Source organism: Callionymus lyra, chromosome 4, assembly GCF_982586985.1.
Source record: "Callionymus lyra chromosome 4, fCalLyr1.hap1.1, whole genome shotgun sequence".
Taxonomy (NCBI): Eukaryota; Metazoa; Chordata; class Actinopteri; order Syngnathiformes; family Callionymidae; genus Callionymus; species Callionymus lyra.
The window spans coordinates 3,523,241-3,542,788 of record NC_141821.1 but is presented as its reverse complement, the minus strand read 5'-3'; the positions used below and the strand labels follow the sequence as shown (position 1 = coordinate 3,542,788).

General features: G+C 40.2%; 3 protein-coding genes across 4 annotated transcripts in view; all 3 read right to left on the bottom strand.

Moving 5' to 3' along the window:
- LOC148080571 (uncharacterized) overlaps positions 1-19,548 on the bottom strand; it is an 85,530-nt gene that overhangs the window by 38,466 nt on the left and 27,516 nt on the right. The gene's annotated exons all lie outside the window — the stretch shown is intronic.
- On the bottom strand, positions 4,039-18,321 carry LOC148080575 (uncharacterized). Of its 2 annotated transcripts, XM_087788499.1 has the most exons (3): positions 18,048-18,321; positions 16,732-16,826; positions 4,039-6,251 (listed from the first exon to the last, which is right to left on the bottom strand). In XM_087788499.1, the coding sequence occupies exons 1-3, from the start codon at positions 18,061-18,063 to the stop codon at positions 5,121-5,123; spliced, it is 1,242 nt and encodes a 413-aa protein (XP_087644625.1). In that variant the 5' UTR covers positions 18,064-18,321; the 3' UTR covers positions 4,039-5,120. The 2 variants fall into 2 exon arrangements, with proteins under 2 accessions (XP_087644625.1, XP_087644624.1); XM_087788498.1 differs by lacking the exon at positions 4,039-6,251 and having other exon boundaries at positions 15,100-16,826.
- On the bottom strand, positions 9,738-13,114 carry LOC148080576 (uncharacterized). The gene is made up of 2 exons (XM_087788500.1): positions 13,038-13,114; positions 9,738-11,896 (listed from the first exon to the last, which is right to left on the bottom strand). Exons 1-2 carry the CDS (start codon positions 13,051-13,053, stop codon positions 10,683-10,685), a joined length of 1,230 nt encoding a protein of 409 aa, XP_087644626.1. The 5' UTR covers positions 13,054-13,114; the 3' UTR covers positions 9,738-10,682.

The following is a 19,548-nucleotide window of genomic DNA, read 5'->3' as shown; positions in this document are numbered from 1 at the left end:
ACTCCACTCCTGCCCCCGAACTCAGAATTGTACAATTTAATAGCCCGAGGGATGAATGAGTCCCTGAGTCTATTTGTTTTGCACCTGGGTAGGAGCATTCGTGCACTCATTCTGCTTCTCTGCTCACTGATGACAGTGTTCAGAGGATGACTGTCATCATCCATGATGGACAGTAGTTTGTTCAATGATATCCTCTCAGCAACTGTCACCAGTGAGTCCAGCTTCATTCCAACCACAGAACCAGCCCTCCTGATCAACCTGTCCAACCTGTTGACACTCCTCTTGGACACATTTCCACCCCAACACACCACAGCATAGAACAGGACACTGGCCACCACAGACTGGTAGAACATGCAGAGGAGCTTCTTGCAGATGTTAAATGATCGAAGCCTCCTCAGAAAGTAGAGTCTACTCTGAACCTTCTTATACACATGGTCTGTGTTGCAGGACCAGTCCAGTTTACTGTCCATCCACACACCGAGGTACTTATAGTTGTCCACTATCTCCACCTCGTCGCCTCTGATGGACACTGGACGTGGCTTTGTCCTGGACCTCCCGAAATCCAAGACCAGCTCCTTGGTTTTTGAGGTGTTCAGCTGCAAGTGGTTCCTCTCACTCCAGTCCACAAAGTCACATATCAGACTCCTGTACTCGTCTTCGCTGTTGTCCCTGATGCATCCAACAATGGCAGTGTCGTCAGCATACTTCTGGACGAGACTCAGCTCTGAGTTGTAGCAGAAGTCTGAAGTGTAGATGGTGAAGAGGATATGTGTAAATTTAAGTATTGGTCCGTTCGGCTCTAGAGTCATTCGATGAAGAGCGAGCATGTGCGAAGCAGCAGAGTCAAGTGTTTGTGTGTTTCTGTCTACAGAGAACTAAAATCATCGAAACCAATGCACGCCTGGAATCTACTTTATGGATCTAAGTGCGCAACATATCTGCCAATCAAATGAGGTATGAATCGGCAGATCTGTTGTATGGAGTCCCTCAAGGTTCTATTCTGGGTCCTTTATTGTTTTTGCTGACATCTAGCTCTACTGCTCTTTTGATCCAACTGAGCCCCAGAGGCTGAACTTAGTCAATTGTTGTTAGAAATCAAACAATGAGTGAAAACACTTTGCAGCTAAATGTGGACAAAATTGAAACTCTGGTGTTTGCTCCTGATGATAAAGTTCCAGGGTTGAGTCAGTACTTGGGTGACTTAAGTCAGTCTGTCAAACTGAGCCTGAGAAACCTGGGTGTTGTATTTGATAAAGACATGTCTCTTGTTCAACACTGCAGAAAACTGACCAGAAACTGTTTTCTGAAAGATTTCAGTGACTTCTTATCTTCCATTATTCAAATGGAATCTGTTCTTATTCTTGGAGACTATAATCTTCATGTTGATGACGTCACATCTTGTTCTGCTAAATAACTTTAACAGAAGCCTTTAATTTTGAGCAACATGTTTCTGAACCCACTCATCAAAAAAGCCACATTTTAGACTTAGTTTTTACTCTTGGCCTGGACATTTCTAATGTATCTGTACATGATGTTCATCTGAGTGATCATTCTCTTGTCTTGTTTAACCTGGACTTCATCCCTGAACCTAAGCCTTTGAAAGTTAGGTCTCAGAGGCGTGTCATCTCAGCTGATACTGCAGACAATTTGTCTGCTATGTTTGACCCTCTTTCCTTTGATGACTGCCCAGACGTGGACAGTTTGATTCACTGTTTCACTGATCATTGTGTTGAAATACTGGATCAAGTGGCACCTGTTCAATCAAACTTGAAAATTCAGAAAAAACAGTGCCCTTGGACAAATGAATCTCCTGAGTCTGACTGAGCGTCTCTGGAAGTCCACTAAACTTGAGGTACATAGACTTCACCTCAGGGATCTGATGACTTCTTACAATGAGATGGTAGAAACTGCTAGATCTGATTACATCAGAAAACTGGTAGCAGCAAATAAGCAAAACCCCAATGTGTTGTTTGACACGATTAATTCTCTCGTGTCTCCTGCTCCTCAAATCACGCCTGTCTTCTGTGAAGCTGACATCAATGTATTGTTGAGATTTTTCATTGACAAAATTAAATTGATCAAAGAGAAAATCTCTCCCCCTTTGTTAGGGAACCCCTACTGTCTCTGAGCTCCTCTTGGTCTTCCTTCACTGCTGTATCTTTGGTTGATATTTCGACACTAGTGAACAAGATGAAACCTTCTCTTGCTCAGATGACGTCCTTCCTTGTAGGCTTTTTATCAAAGTATTTGATGTAATTGGCCCCTGGGTTAACAATATGGTGAACCTCTCCCTTTCCACAGGGGTTTTTCCCAATGCATTTAAACATGCCATTGTGGAGCCTCTGCTCAAAAAAACAGGCTTAGACCCAACTGACCTCAGTTATTTCAGGCCTATTTCTAAGCTCCCTTTCTTGTCCAAGATCTTGGAGAAGGTGGTGTCTGAGCAGCTGTCCTTGTTCCTGGATCAGAGCGACATCCATGAGAAGTTTCAGTCTGGCTTCCGTAAACATCACTCTACGGAGACAGCTTTACTGAAAGTGTCCAGTGACATCATGATGTCGGCTGACTCTGGTAAATCCACTGTTCTGGTTCTCTTGGATCTGTCCTCAGCCTTTGACACAGTTGATCACCAGATCCTGCTAAGTAGACTGAGGGATGAAGTGGGACTGTCTGGGTCTGTGCTAGAATGGTTCCCATCTTACCTTTCTGGGCGCAGTTTTAGTGTATCTGCCAATCAAATGAGGTCTGAATCGGCAGATCTGTTGCGTGGAGTCCCTCAAGGTTCTGTTCTGGGTCCTTTATTGTTTTTGCTGAACTTGAGCCCCAGAGGCTGAACTTAGTCAATTGTTGATAGAAATCAAACAATGAGTGAAAACACTTTGCAGCTAAATGTGGACAAAACTGAAACTCTGGTGATTGTTGATGATAAGATTCCAGGGTTGAGTCAGTACTTGGGTGACTTAAGTCAGTCTGACAAACTGAGCCTGAGAAACCTGGGTGTTGTATTTGATAAAGACATGTCTCTTGTTCAACACTGCAGAAAACTGACCAGAAACTGTTTTCTTCAAGTGAGAAAAATCTCTAAACTTAGGAAAATGTTGTCGGAACATGATCTGGAGCTTGTAATCCATGCGTTTGTGTCTTCTCGCCTGGACTATTGCAACAGTTTGTTTTCATGTCTTAACAAGAAGGATCTGTCTCGCCTACAGTTGATTCAGAACTCTGCAGTGAGAATTCTGACCCGCTCAAGTAGAAGAACTCACATTTCTCCGATCCTTAAAACTCTTCACTGGCTTCCAGTTTCTTCCAGGATCAACTTTAAAATTCTGATTCTTACTTTCAGATCTATTCATGGTCAGACCTTCCATCAGTGATCTGATCCAGACTTACACCCCAGCTCAGGCTCTGAGGTCTGTGGATCAGAATCTAATGATGGTTCCACGCACACGGTTCAGGACCCGAGGAGAGAAATCCTTCCAGGCTGTTGCTCCTTTTTTTTTTTTAGAATCCCTTATTAGTCCCGCGAGGGGAAATTTAACCATTCACACATACTGATGGGAGTAGGCTGCACACTTGCGCCAAGTTCACCATCAGGAGCAATCAGGATGAAGTGTCTTGCTCAGGGACACAACGACACAAGCTTGTCTGGAGCTGGGATTGAACCTGCAACCTTTTGGACTGCAGGCAACCACTCTACCATATGAGCTATGTCACCTCCTAAGCTTTGGAACGATCTTCCTCTCTATTTGCGCTTGCGATTGTTTAAGAGCTTTGTGACCCTGGTCTGGAAAAGCGCTATACAAATAAAAATGACTTGCATACTATTAAATTTACTTGGATAATAATTAATTGGCATTATTAATTAATTATGAAACACTAGTTTGAATCAATCTCATTAACTGAAGTTACTACTTGTTATTAATGTTCTTTACTGAGAAAGAGGCTCTTAAATTGATTATACAAAAATATGAAAAATTGTAAAGGCAACTGACGTACTTTTTATGGGATTTATTGAAAGAAACAAAGGGAAAAGGGAGAACAATTAACAACAATGTAATGAAATGATGATGCTTGCTTTGATATCATGGAAGGAACAATATGAATTACTCAGAAAGTAACAGACTTGAAGGCTTTGATAATTGTCAACTTCTGGGAAAGCTTTAAGACTTATCTTAAGCTAATCTTGCTGCCTCTGATCAATTAGAAAAATCCCAACACATCAATCAATGCAAGAGTGACAATGTTACAGTTTCAGGAGAGAGGAAGGCGTGATGATGACGAGGAGGTTGAGGTGAGGAGGATGAGGAGGAGAAGCATGAATGAAGGCCCTGGATCCAGTGATGTCAGGTCTTCTTAGGTCCGGCCCTGGTCCTTTGCTGCAGGCTGGCAAAGATCTTCCTTGACCGTGTTGGCGTTACCAACCAGAGACATGTCTTTATTCTGCTCGAGGCTTTACAAGTCTTTGACTCACGGATCTTTCTGGAATAGCAGTTCGGTTACTTGGTGGAGCCAGAGAGATTCAGCCACGCTTGGCTGGGTGCTGGAGCTTGAAGGTGTGCAGGTTGCTTGCGTCTTGAGAAGGTAAGCAGCTGGGCGCTCCTCTCACCAAGTTGCAGGAAGGAGGCAGGAGTCAGAAACGGGAGGGAAGAGTCAAGAGGATGAAGGCAAAAGGGTCAAGAGAGTGATTTGAATCATGCGGTCTTCTTTAAAGTCATCCACTCGTGCTCCTGATTGGTGGGTAACATCTGATTCCTCACCCCCACATTTATTTTCAAACAGCATATAAACATCAAAACACTTTTATATTTGGATATGTTTCATGTGACTTCGTACTTTGGCGTCTCTTTACCTGAAAGTATTTTATTGCACAAGAAAAATACATTTAATACTCTGAAGGTCATCTAGTCATTCTGCTCTTCTGGCCATGCTGGTCTGCGGCCATGTGTGGACCTTGGCCGGGCTTTTGATGCTAGAAGACTCCTGGGGGGGGGGGTCTGCATACCAAGGTAGTCGTGAAACAGAACTTTGGTCTTTCGGTTAACAGCAAAAACAACATGAAGGATTTCACTTCATATCTAAAAGATGATAAAAACGATGACGAGTGCAAGCAGATGATTTTCTCACTCGTGAATGCTCATGTGTTTTTTCAGATTCCATTTCTGTTTAAAAGTTTTATCACACTGAGAGCAGGAGAAAGGTTTTTCTCCGGTGTGAGTTCTCATGTGTTTCTTCAGATCACATTTCTGAGTAAAACATTTACCACACTGCGAGCAGGTAAAAGGTTTTTCTCCTGTGTGAATTCTCATGTGTTTCTTCAGATGTGCACTCTGAGTAAAACATTTACCACAATGAGAGCAGGTAAAGGGTTTTTCTCCAGTGTGAATTCTCATGTGTGTTTTCAGATCCCTACTCTCAGTAAATGATTTGCCACACTGTGAGCAGACAAAAGGTTTTTCTCCTGTGTGAAATCTCATGTGTTTCTTCAAAGTCCCACTCTCACTATAGGACTTACCACACAACGTGCAGGTGAAAGGTTTTTCTCCTGTGTGACTTCTCATGTGTTTCTTCAAAGTCCCACTCTCAGTATAAGATTTACCACACTGAGAGCAGGAGAAAGGTTTTTCTCCTGTGTGACTTACCATGTGTTGCTTCAGATTTCCACCCTGACTATAGGATTTACCACAAAACGTGCAGGTAAAAGGTTTTTCTCCTGTGTGAGTTCTCATGTGTTTCTTCAGATTCCCACTCTGAGTAAAACATTTACCACAATGTGAGCAGGTAAAGGGTTTTTCTCCTGTGTGAATTCTCATGTGATTCTTCATATTACAACTCTCAGTAAATGATTTGCCACACAAAATACAGGTGAAAGGTTTTCCTAATGTATGACAGATCATGTGTTTCTTCAGATTCCCACTCTGAGTAAAACATTCACCACACTGCGAGCAGGTAAAAGGTTTTTCATGAACTTTTGGATTCTCCACAGAGTTTGAACCTGACTGAGTGTTACTGGTTTCTCTCCAGTCTTCACTGTCATCAGTGTCAGATTCAGAAGACAGCCCCCTCTGGTGGTCAGGATGGAGAGGTGTATGCAAGTAGCTGGCGGGTTCTGGTCCTCCACAGTTGTCTCCATCATCTTCTGCCTTCATTTGTGGAGTCAAGTTGTTGGTGTCGTCATCATATTCATTCTTCACATCAACAGGAGTGTGGAAGAACTGGGAGGGATTTTCTTCTTCATCTTGTATATTCTCCACCTCTTCTTCTTTAATGAGTTCATGTTCTTCCTTAATCAGACTGAAGCTGCACTTCTGTTCCTCAACTTCTTCTTTGATCACCAGCAGCTGCTGAACATCTGCAGCGACACAAACACACCTGAGTCACTGACCAATTAGATCGAGCTGGAGGAATTTATGATGATGAACGAGAAGGACTTGAAGAACTGCCTCAGTATCACAGGAGACTCACAGGATCAACCAGTGAAAGTAACATTTTACAAACATCAACCTGTAACCAAGTTCTGTTAACTTCTGGTCTATAAAGATGAAATTAGTTGACTTGTTTTACGCCATCTAGTGGCTACAGTAATGTTCACTTATTAAGTGATTCGAAAAAAAATACTTGTTTGTTTTGCCGAAGTCACTAAACAAAACCACTTCTTTATCACAACTGGAGAATATTTCTGGTACTTTTAAGCTAAGGTATCGTGAACTAATGCGTCAAAATTACACTAGACGTGAAATACATGATATACGAATATCAACAGCGATCAAGCCAACACCCAGAGTCTGCTAAATGTGTCGTGCGCGCATACTTTGCTTAATACGGTTGTGCCTGAGCCAGAAGTCTCATACAAAACATAAACACACGAAGCTCTTTAAAAGTAATAGAAACATGTAATAGTTAAATTTCACGAATGAATCCAGATATTTCCATTAAAGAAACTGCATTTACTTTCAAGATATCTTATCAAATATTTTAAAAGTTTAAAATGTTCCTTTAAATCTCAATGTGTACCGTTTTGAAATGTGTATAGAAAATACCCCTAGTTTAGCATGGCTGGAATTGATCTAGACTAAGTAGACTAACTGAAGAATAGACTCAGGAAGTTTCATCAAATTCTTTCGTGTACTTTAAAAAAAAAAGGCCAAACTAGTGATATTTAATCCACACATTTGAAAACAGCATCCAAGTGTTCACTTCATAACAGTTATAAAAACCCACTAAAGCCTCAACTTATTGGAGACACGACAGTAGTATTACAAAAACACGACTTAAAATTCCTGTGATTTCTCAAACTAAATGTAAAATACTTTCTGATATCTCAGTAAAAATATGATTCATATGTTTACGTTAAAATAGATATAATAATTGTTGACTTTGGTTATATATGTGCTTTGTCACTAATTTAATAATAATAGCTCGTAGCAACATATAGAGAGAAAATAAATATGAACTAGTTCATTCTTGGAGACGTGAACTTCTGAAAATACTGAATTATAAACTGAACTAATTCATTTTAAAGCTGGTGAACTAAAAGTGGAACTAGTTCATGTATAAAGTTCAATTTACCAACTGTGGTCTCCATCTCCTGCAGGATTGTCCTCCGTTTGGAGCTGCTTCGGTGTGTTCTGGTGGAAGAAAATGGAGGAGAGTGAAGATCCTTTGTTTACCACTGAGTCACGTGGTTTTCTTCTTCTGGCGTCGATGTTAGTCTTGAGTTTACACTGTTGCCACCTAGCGGCTGAAGTGTGAACTTCGACACAGTCAAGAGTATTAAGACTGTGAGAGACGGAAACCTTTTAAATTAGAACTGCATTAAAGAATAGTGTGGAGCAATAGTAATATTTACATATGGAAAGAGCACCCCTTTGTTATTTGTTTATTTATTATTTATTTATTTTTCATTATTTTATGTTATTTTGTGAGTTTTGTTAATTTGTATCATTCATGTGTGCAGAACAATTGTATTTCTATTTTTAGACAGGGACAGTGAGTTAAACTTTAGCAGGCACTATGGGCAGCTTTAGGGTCTTTGTGGGTCCGTGCGGCTCATTCGAGTCATTCGATGAAGAGCGAGCATGTGCGAAGCAGCCGAGTGAAGTGTTTGTGTGTTTCTGTCTACAGGTGGGTGAATGTACGAGAAAGTTAATAAGAGTGACGCGAATGGTAATAATATGTCAGTGATACGCAGAAAGTGTGATAGTTGTTCGTGTGTTAGACTGACAGGAGGCGTCTGAGTTTGTGCATTACCCGTGACAAGTTATGTATTTAAATTACAAGTATGTATTGTATGCGCATGTGTGAGAATGTTGTGAATGTTTATGGTGAGACTGAGAATGGAAGGTTTGATAATATGTGTAAATTTAAGTATTGGTCCGTTCGGCTCTAGAGTCATTCGATGAAGAGCGAGCATGTGCGAAGCAGCAGAGTCAAGTGTTTGTGTGTTTCTGTCTACAGAGAACTAAAATCATCGAAACCAATGCACGCCTGGAATCTACTTTATGGTTCTAAGTGCGCAACATATCTGCCAATCAAATGAGGTATGAATCGGCAGATCTGTTGTATGGAGTCCCTCAAGGTTCTATTCTGGGTCCTTTATTGTTTTTTCTGACATCTAGCTCTACTGCTCTTTTGATCCAACTGAGCCCCAGAGGCTGAACTTAGTCAATTGTTGTTAGAAATCAAACAATGAGTGAAAACACTTTGCAGCTAAATGTGGACAAAATTGAAACTCTGGTGTTTGCTCCTGATGATAAAGTTCCAGGGTTGAGTCAGTACTTGGGTGACTTAAGTCAGTCTGTCAAACTGAGCCTGAGAAACCTGGGTGTTGTATTTGATAAAGACATGTCTCTTGTTCAACACTGAACAAAACTGACCAGAAACTGTTTCCTTCAACTGAGAAAAATCTCTAAACTTGGGAAAATTTTGTCGGAACATGATCTGGATCTTGTAATCCATGTTTGTTTCTTCTCGCCTGGACTATTGTAACAGTTTATTTTCATGTCTTAACCAGAAGGATGTGTCTCGTCTGCAGTTCATACAAAACTCTGCAGCGAGAATTCTGACCCGCTCAAGTAGAAGAACTCACATTTCTCCTTCAAACTCTTCACTGGCTTCCAGTTTCTTTCAAGATCAACTTTAAAATTCTGGTTCTTACTTTCAGATCTTTTCATGGTCAGACCTTCCATCAGTGATCTGATCCAGACTTACACCCCAGCTTGGGCTCTGAGGTCTGTGGATCAGAATCTACTGATGGTTCCTGAACACGGCTCAGGACCAGAGGAGAGAAATTCTTCCAGGCTGTTGCTCCTAAGCTTTGGAACGATCTTCTCTCTCTTTGCGCTTGCGATTGTTTAAGCGCTTTGTGACCCTGGTCTGGAAAAGCGCTATACAAATAAAAATTACTTACATACTATTAAATTTACTTGGATAATTATTTATTGGCCTTATTAATTAATTATGAAACACTAGTTTGAATCAATCTCATTAACTGAAGTTACTACTTGTTATTAATGTTCTTTACTGAGAAAGAGGCTCTTAAATTGATTATACAAAAATATTAAAAATTGTAAAGGCAACTGACGTACTTTTTATAGGATTTATTGAAAGAAATAAAGAGAAAAGGGAGAACAGTTAAGAACAATGTAATGGAATGATGATGCTTGCTTTGATATCATGGAAGGAACAATATTAATAATTGTCATCTTCTGGGAAAGCTTTACGACTTATCTTAAGCTAATCTTGCTGCCTCTGATCAATTAGAAAAATCCCAACACATCAATCAATGCAAGAGTGACAATGTTACAGTTTCAGGAGAGAGGAAGGCGTGATGATGACGAGGAAGTTGAGGTGAGGAGGATGAGCAGGAGAAGCATGAATGAAGGCCCTGGATCCAGTGATGTCGGGTCTTCTTAGGTCCGGCCCTGGTCCTTTGCTGCATGCTGGCAAAGATCTTCCTTGACCGTGTTGGCGTTACCAACCAGAGACATATCTTTACTCTGCTCAAGGCTTTACAAGTCTTTGACTCACGGATCTTTCTGGAATAGCAGTTCGGTTGCTTGGTGGAGCCAGAGAGATTCAGCCACACTTGGCTGGGTGCTGGAGCTTGAAGGTGTGCAGGTTGCTTGCGTCTTGAGAAGGTAAGCAGCTGGGCGCTCCTCTCACCAAGTTGCAGGAAGGAGGCAGGAGTCAGAAACGGGAGGGAAGAGTCAAGAGGATGAAGGCAAAAGGGTCAAGAGAGTGATTTTAATCATGCGGTCTTCTTTAAAGTCATCCACTCGTGCTCCTGATTGGTGGGTAACATCTGATTCCTCACCCCCACATTTATTTTCAAACAGCATATAAACATCAAAACACTTTTATATTTGGAAATATATTTCATATAACTTCCTTCTTTGGCGTCTCTTTACCTGAATGTATTTTATTGAACAAGAAAAATACATTTAATACTCTGAAGGTCACCTAGTCATTCTGCTCTTCTGGCCATGCTGGTCTGTGGCCATGTGTGGACCTTGGCCGGGCTTTTGATGCTAGGAGACTCCTGGGGGGGGGGGGGGTCTGCATACCAAGGTAGTCGTGAAACAGAACTTTGGTCTTTCGGTTAACAGCAAAAACAACATGAAGGATTTCACTTCATATCTAAACGATGATAAAAACAATGACCAGAGTGCGAGCAGATGATTTTCTCACTTGTGAATGCTCATGTGTTTTTTCAGATTCCAATTCTGTTTAAAAGTTTTATCACACTGAGAGCAGGAGAAAGGTTTTTCTCCGGTGTGAGTTCTCATGTGTTGCTTCAGATGTGCTCTCTGAGTAAAACATTTACCACAATGAGAGCAGGTAAAAGGTTTTTCTCCTGTGTGAATTCTCATGTGTTTCTTCAGATGTGCACTCTGAGTAAAACATTTACCACAATGAGAGCAGGTAAAGGGTTTTTCTCCAGTGTGAATTCTCATGTGTGTTTTCAGATCCCTACTCTCAGTAAATGATTTGCCACAGTGTGAGCAGACGAAAGGTTTTTCTCCTGTGTGAAATCTCATGTGTTTCTTCAAAGTCACACTCACACTATAGGACTTACCACACAACGTGCAGGTGAAAGGTTTTTCACCTGTGTGACTTCTCATGTGTTTCTTCAAAGTCCCCCTCTCAGTATAAGATTTACCACACTGAGAGCAGGAGAAAGGTTTTTCTCCTGTGTGACTTACCATGTGTTTCTTCAGATTCCCACTCTGAGTAAAACATTTACCACAATGTGAGCAGGTAAAGGGTTTTTCTCCTGTGTGAATTCTCATGTGATTCTTCATATTACAACTCTCAGTAAATGATTTGCCACACAAAATACAGGTGAAAGGTTTTCCTAATGTATGACATATCATGTGTTTCTTCAGATTCCCACTCTGAGTAAAACATTCACCACACTGCGAGCAGGTAAAAGGTTTTTCATGAACTTTTGGATTCTCCACAGAGTTTGAACCTGACTGAGTGTTACTGGTTTCTCTCCAGTCTTCACTGTCATCAGTGTCAGATTCAGAAGACAGCCCCCTCTGGTGGTCAGGATGGAGAGGTGTATGCAAGTAGCTGGCTGGTTCTGGTCCTCCACAGTTGTCTCCATCATCTTCTGCCTTCATTTGTGGAGTCAGGTTGTTGGTGTCATCATCATATTCATTCTTCACATCTACCGGAGTGTGGAAGAACTGGGAGGCATTTTCTTCTTCATCTTGTATATTCTCCACCTCTTCTTCTTTAATGAGTTCATGTTTATGTTCCTCCTTAATCAGACTGAAGCTGCACTTCTGTTCCTCAACTTCTTCTTTAATGAGTTCATGTTCTTCCTTAATCAGACTGAAGCTACACTTCTGTTCCTCAACTTCTTCTTTGATCACCAGCAGCTGCTGAACATCTGCAGGAAAACAAACACACCTGAGTCACTGACCAATTAGATCGAGCTGGAGGAATTTATGATGATGAACGAGAAGGACTTGAAGAACTGCCTCAGTATCACAGGAGACTCACAGGATCGACCTTGTTTTACGCCATCTAGTGGCTACAGTTATGATCATTTATGAAGTGATTCGAAAAAAAATACTTGTTTGTTTTGCCGAAGTCACTAAACAAAACCACTTCTTTATCACAACTGGAGAATATTTCGGGTACTTTTAAGCTTAGGTATCGTGAACTAATGCGTCAAAATTACACTAGACGTGAATTACATGATATACGAATATCAACAGCGATCAAGCCAACACCCAGAGTCTGCTAAATGTGTCGTGCGCGCATACTTTGCTTAATACGGTTGTGCCTGAGTCAGAAGTCTCATACAAAACATAAACACAAGAAGCTCTTTAAAAGTAATAGAAACATGTAATAGTTAAATTTCACGAATGAATCCAGATATTTCCATTAAAGAAACTGCATTTACTTTCAAGATATGTTATCAAATATTTTAAAAGTTTAAAATGTTCCTATAGATGTCAATGTGTACCGTTTTGAAATGTGTATAGAAAATACCCCTAGTTTGGCATGGCTGGAATTGATCCAGACTGAAGTAGACTAACTGAAGAATAGACTCAGGAAGTTTCATCAAATTCTTTCGTGTACTTTAAAAAAAAAAGGCCAAACTAGTGATATTTTATCCACACATTTGAAAACAGCATCCAAGTGTTCACTTCATAACAGTTATAAAAACCCACTAAAGCCTCAACTTATTGGAGACACGACAGTAGTATTACAAAAACACAACTTAAAATTCCTGTGATTTCTCACAATAAATGTAAAATACTTTCTGATATCTCAGTAAAAATATGATTCATATGTTTACGTTAAAATAGATATAATAATTGTTGACTTTGGTTATATATGTGCTTTGGCACTAATTAAATAATAATAATAGCTCGTAGCAACATATAGAGAGAAAATAACTATGAACTAGTTCATTCTTGGAGACGTGAACTTCTGAAAATACTGAATTATAAACTGAACTAATTCATTTTAAAGCTGGTGAACTAAAAGTGGAACTAGTTCATGTATAAAGTTCAATTTACCAATTATGGTCTCCATCTCCAGCAGGATTGTCCTCCGTTTGGAGCTGCTTCGGTGTGTTCTGGTGGAAGAAAATGGAGGAGAGTGAAGATCCTTTGTTTACCACTGAGTCACGTGGTTTTCTTCTTCTGAAGTCGTTGTTAGTCTAGAGTTTACTCTGTTGCCATCTAGCGGCTGAAATGTGAACTTCAACACAGTCAAGACTTTTCAGACTGTGAGAGACGGAAACCTTTTAAATTAGAACTGCATTTAAGAAAAGTTCTTAATTATTAACTTTAAATTAGTAAAACAAATGGAATTATTTAAAAGGATATGAAAGAATCACAGACCAAAAGGTTTACAGTAACATGTGTCTCAACTCTCAGTGAGTCTCACTGTGACTCTCGTAGAGAAGACTCAAGGTGATCAAACAATAGCAAACAAACCTATAATCCCTGCAACCTTTTTATTTTGCATTAAATTAGCTGATAGACACATGTGGTATAAAACGATCATGTGGTCCTAATGGAAATCAATATGGTGAATGAAAAACATATTTATAAGTTCATTATTAATTGAATATCCACTCGTTTAACTACAAACTTTCTGTTTGATCATTATTGTGTCTTGGATGTGAACTTCTCAACATGATTAGTCTGAGAGGAGAGACACATGTTACTGTAAACATTTTGGTCTGTGATTCTTTCATATTGTTAGAATAAAAATGATTATACACTATATACGCCATACTTAAATGAATGCTAAAAGATGATCAAAATATAAAGTATAAATTATTGGCTTCATCTAAGAGCTTCAACGTTTGAATACACATTCACAATCAGCATTTCACTCCAGACTGATTTGACTCTTTCAACAAAAGCTTGGAACAGACGTAGAGTCATGACAGCGGTTACTTAGACTCCGCCCGTTTTCACACCTGTGGAGGTGAAACAAAGAGCGAAGCGGGACACACCCAGGAAAGGGGGTCTGGAAGACAACGGCATCCACCCACGCAACAGGGAAGCAAGGAAGGTACTCTCCAGGTGATCGAGACATGGACAAACTTGAAAGAACCATCTGGCCCGGAAGAGACGACCTCCTGGTCGGGGAACTTTCCCTTAAATATAGCGATGCTCTACAGTACGGGACCGTCTTTCCCGGAGCTATCGACCTGAAAAGCTGCCGGCAAAGAGTGCCTCCGATCGATCGTAAAAGCTGTACTTTGTTTGACTTGAAGTGGCGAATAAGTGACCCGTTACACTCTGCATAGACCTTTTTTCTCCATAAAGCAAAGTATTAAGACCCGGAGGTGACGTCGTGTTGGAGCGACGGAAACAGACTCCAGTTTTAAACGTTTTATGATGATGCTTGCTTTGATATCATGGAAGGAACAATATTAATTACTCAGGAAGTAACGGACTTGAAGGCTTTGATAATTGTCAACTTCGGGGAAAGCTTTACGACTTATCTTAAGCTAATCTTGCTGCCTCTGATCAATTAGAAAAATCCCAACACATCAATCAATGCAAGAGATGATGACGAGGAAGTTGAGGTGAGGAGGATGAGCAGCAGCAGGAGAAGCACGAATGAAGGCCCTGGATCCAGTGATTTCGGGTCTTCTTAGGTCCGGCCCTGGTTCTTTGTTGCAGGCTGGCAAAGATCTTCCTTGACCGTGTTGGCGTTACCAACCAGAGACATATCTTTACTCGGCTCAAGGGTTTACAAGTCTTTGACGCACGGATCTTTCTGGAATAGCAGTTCGGTTGCTTGGTGGAGCCAGAGAGATTCAGCCACGCTTGGCTGGGTGCTGGAGCTTGAAGGTGTGCAGGTTGCTTGCGTCTTGAGAAGGTAAGCAGCTGGGCGCTCCTCTCACCAAGTTGCAGGAAGGAGGCAGGAGTCAGAAACGGGAGGGAAGAGTCAAGAGGATGAAGGTAAAAGGGTCAAGAGAGTGATTTGAATCATGCAGTCCTCTTTAAAGCCATCCAATCGGGCTCCTGATTGGTGGGTGACATCTGATTCCTCACCCCCACATTGGCTAGAGATGGTCCCCCCCCTCTGTCCTTTGGTTTTCTCTCCTCCTTCGTATTGACTTTTAAACTTTTTATTTGACGTTATTGAAAGATCTGAGGGTCACATAAAATGCTAACTTATCATGACTTTCCACCTCTTTCTAAGGATCAGAATGATATCATACATTACATGTTATGAAAACACAATATTGAGATGTATTTTCAGACAGCATATAAACATCAAAACACTTTTATATTTGGAAATATATTTCATATAACTTCCTTCTTTGGCGTCTCTTTACCTGAAAGTATTTTATTGAACAAGAAAAATACATTTAATACTCTGAAGGTCATCTAGTCATTCTGCTCTTCTGGCCATGCTGGTCTGTGGCCATGTGTGGACACTGGCCGGGATTTTGATGCTAGAAGACTCCTGGGGGGGGGGTCTGCATACCAAGGTAGTCGTAAAACAGAACTTTGGTCTTTCGGTTAACAGCAAAAACAACATGAAGGATTTCACTACATATCTAAAAGATGATAAGAACAATGACCAGAGTGCGAGCAGATGATTTTCTCACTCGTGAATGCTCATGTGTTTTTTCAGACTAAATTTCTGTTTAAAAGTTTTATCACACTGAGAGCAGGAGAAAGGTTTTTCTCCGGTGTGAGTTCTCATGTGTTTCTTCAGATCACATTTATGAGTAAAACATTTACCACACTGCGAGCAGGTAAAAGGTTTTTCTCCTGTGTGAGTTTTCATGTGTTTATTCAGATTCCAACTCTGTTTAAAGGTTTTACCACACTGAGAGCAGGTGAACGTATTTTTTGCTGAGTGAATTAGCATGTGTTGCACCAGATTCCCACTCTCATTAAAAGTTTTACCACACTGAGAGCAGGAGAAAGGTTTTTGTACTGTGTGAATTGCCATGTGTGGTTTCAGATGTCCCCTCTGAGTAAAGCATTTACCACACTGTGAGCAGGTAAAAGGTTTTTCTCCAGTGTGAATTACCATGTGTTGCTTCAGATGTCCACTCTGAGTAAAACATTTACCGCACTGAGAGCAGGTAAAAGGTTTTTCTCCTGTGTGAGTTCTCATGTGTGTCATCAGAGTGCAACTCTGACTATAGGATTTACCACACACCGTGCAGGTGAAAGCCTTTTCTAGTGAGTGAATTCTCATGTGATCCTTCAGATAACTTCTCTTTCCAAAACATTTTCCACAATGAGAACAACGAAAAGGTTCTCGTCCGCAGACTTTTCTGTGATAGGTCAGACCAGATTTTGAAGAACATTTCTTCCCACATCCAGAGCAGATCAGTGATTTCTGATCATCTTTCTTCTCACTGACATGAACTTTTGGATTCTCCACAGAGTTTGAATCTGACTGAGTGTTACTGGTTTCTCTCCAGTCTTCACTGTCATCAGTGTCAGATTCAGAAGACAGCCCCCTCTGGTGGTCACGATGGGGAGGTGTATGCAAGTAGCTGGCGGGTTCTGGTCCTCCACAGTTGTCTCCATCATCTTCTGCCTTCATTTGTGGAGTCAGGTTGTTGGTGTCATCATCATATTCATTCTTCACATCAACAGGAGTGTGGAAGAACTGGGAGGGATTTTTTTCTTTTTGTATATTTTCAGCACCTTCTTCCTCAATGAGTTTTTGTTTATGTTCCTCCTGATTGAGAATGAAGCTGCACTTCTGTTCCTCAACTTCTTCTTTAATGAGTTCATGTTCCTCCTTAATCAGACTGAAGCTGCACTTCTGTTCCTCAACTTCTTCTTTGATCACCAGCAGCTGCTGAACATCTGCAGGAAAACAAACACACCTGAGTCACTGACCAATTAGATCGAGCTGGAGGAATTTATGATGATGAACGAGAAGGACTTGAAGAACTGCCTCAGTATCACAGGAGACTCACAGGATCAACCAGTGAAAGTAACATTTTCCAAACATCAACCTGTAACCAAGTTCTGTTAACTTCTGGTCTATAAAGATGAAATTAGTTGACTTGTTTTACGCCATCTAGTGGCTACAGTAATGTTCACTTATTAAGTGATTCGAAAAAAAATACTTGTTTGTTTTGCCGAAGACACTAAACAAAACCACTTCTTTATCACAACTGGAGAATATTTCGGGTACTTTTAAGCTTAGGTATCGTGAACTAATGCGTCAAAATTACACTAGACGTGAATTACATGATATACGAATATCAACAGCGATCAAGCCAACACCCAGAGTCTGCTAAATGTGTCGTGCGCGCATACTTTGCTTAATACGGTTGTGCCTGAGCCAGAAGTCTCATACAAAACATAAACACAAGAAGCTCTTTAAAAGTAATAGAAACATGTAATAGTTAAATTTCACGAATGAATCCAGATATTTCCATTAAAGAAACTGCATTTACTTTCAAGATATCTTATCAAATATTTAAAAAGTTTTAAAATGTTCCTTTAAATCTCAATGTGTACCGTTTTGAAATGTGTATAGAAAATACCCCTAGTTTAGCATGGCTGGAATTGATCTAGACTGAAGTAGACTAACTGAAGAATAGACTCAGGAAGTTTCATCAAATTCTTTCGTGTACTTAAAAAAAAAAAGGCCAAACTAGTGATATTTTATCCACACATTTGAAAACAGCATCCAAGTGTTCACTTCATAACAGTTATAAAAACCCACTAAAGCCTCAACTTATTGGAGACACGACAGTAGTATTACAAAAACACAACTTAAAATTCCTGTGATTTCTCAAACTAAATGTAAAATACTTTCTGATATCTCAGTAAAATATGATTACTGTGTTTATGTTAAAATAGATATAATAATTGTTGACTTTGGTTATATATGGGCTTTGGCACTAATTTAATAATAATAATAGCTCGTAGCAACTTATAGAGAGAAAATAACTATGAACTAGTTCATTCTTGGAGACGTGAACTTCTGAAAATACTGAATTATAAACTGAACTAATTCATTTTAAAGCTGGTGAACTAAAAGTTGAACTAGTTCATGTATAAAGTTCAATTTACCAATTATGGTCTCCATCTCCTGCAGGATTGTCCTCCGTTTGGAGCTGCTTCGGTGTGTTCTGGTGGAAGAAAATGGAGGAGAGTGAAGATCCTTTGTTTACCACTGAGTCACGTGGGTTTCTTCTTCTGGCGTCGATGTTAGTCTTGAGTTTACACTGTTGCCACCTAGCGGCTGAAATGTGAACTTCGACACAGTCAAGAGTATTAAGACTGTGAGAGACGGAAACCTTTTAAATTAGAACTGCATTAAAGAATAGTGTGGAGCAATAGTAATATTTACATATGGAAAGAGCACCCCTTTGTTATTTGTTTATTTATTATTTATTTATTTTTCATTATTTTATGTTATTTTGTGAGTTTTGTTAATTTGTCATTCATGTGTGCAGAACAATTGTATTTCTATTTTTAGACAGGGACAGTGAGTTAAACTTTAGCAGGCACTATGGGCAGCTTTAGGGTCTTTGTGGGTCCGTGCGGCTCATTCGAGTCATTCGATGAAGAGCGAGCATGTGCGAAGCAGCCGAGTGAAGTGTTTGTGTGTTTCTGTCTACAGAGAACTAAAATCATCGAAACCAATGCACGCCTGGAATCTACTTTATGGTTCTAAGTGCGCAACATATCTGCCAATCAAATGAGGCATGAATCGGCAGATCTGTTGTATGGAGTCCCTCAAGGTTCTATTCTGGGTCCTTTATTGTTTTTTCTGACATCTAGCTCTACTGCTCTTTTGATCCAACTGAGCCCCAGAGGCTGAACTTAGTCAATTGTTGTTAGAAATCAAACAATGAGTGAAAACACTTTGCAGCTAAATGTGGACAAAATTGAAACTCTGGTGTTTGCTCCTGATGATAAAGTTCCAGGGTTGAGTCAGTACTTGGGTGACTTAAGTCAGTCTGTCAAACTGAGCCTGAGAAACCTGGGTGTTGTATTTGATAAAGACATGTCTCTTGTTCAACACTGAACAAAACTGACCAGAAACTGTTTCCTTCAACTGAGAAAAATCTCTAAACTTGGGAAAATTTTGTCGGAACATGATCTGGATCTTATAATCCATGCGTTTGTTTCTTCTCGTCTGGACTATTGTAACAGTTTATTTTCATGTCTTAACAAGAAGGATCGTCTCGTCTGCAGTTCATACAAAACTCTGCAGCGAGAATTCTGAGCCGCTCTAGTAGAAGAACTCACATTTCTCCTTCAAACTCTTCACTGGCTTCCAGTTTCTTTCAAGATCAACTTTAAAATTCTGGTTCTTACTTTCAGATCTATTCATGGTCAGACCTTCCATCAGTGATCTGATCCAGACTTACACCCCAGCTTGGGCTCTGAGGTCTGTGGATCAGAATCTACTGATGGTTCCTGAACACGGCTCAGGACCAGAGGAGAGAAATTCTTCCAGGCTGTTGCTCCTAAGCTTTGGAACGATCTTCTCTCTCTTTGCTCTTGCGATTGTTTAAGCGCTTTGTGACCCTGGTCTGGAAAAGCGCTATACAAATAAAAATTA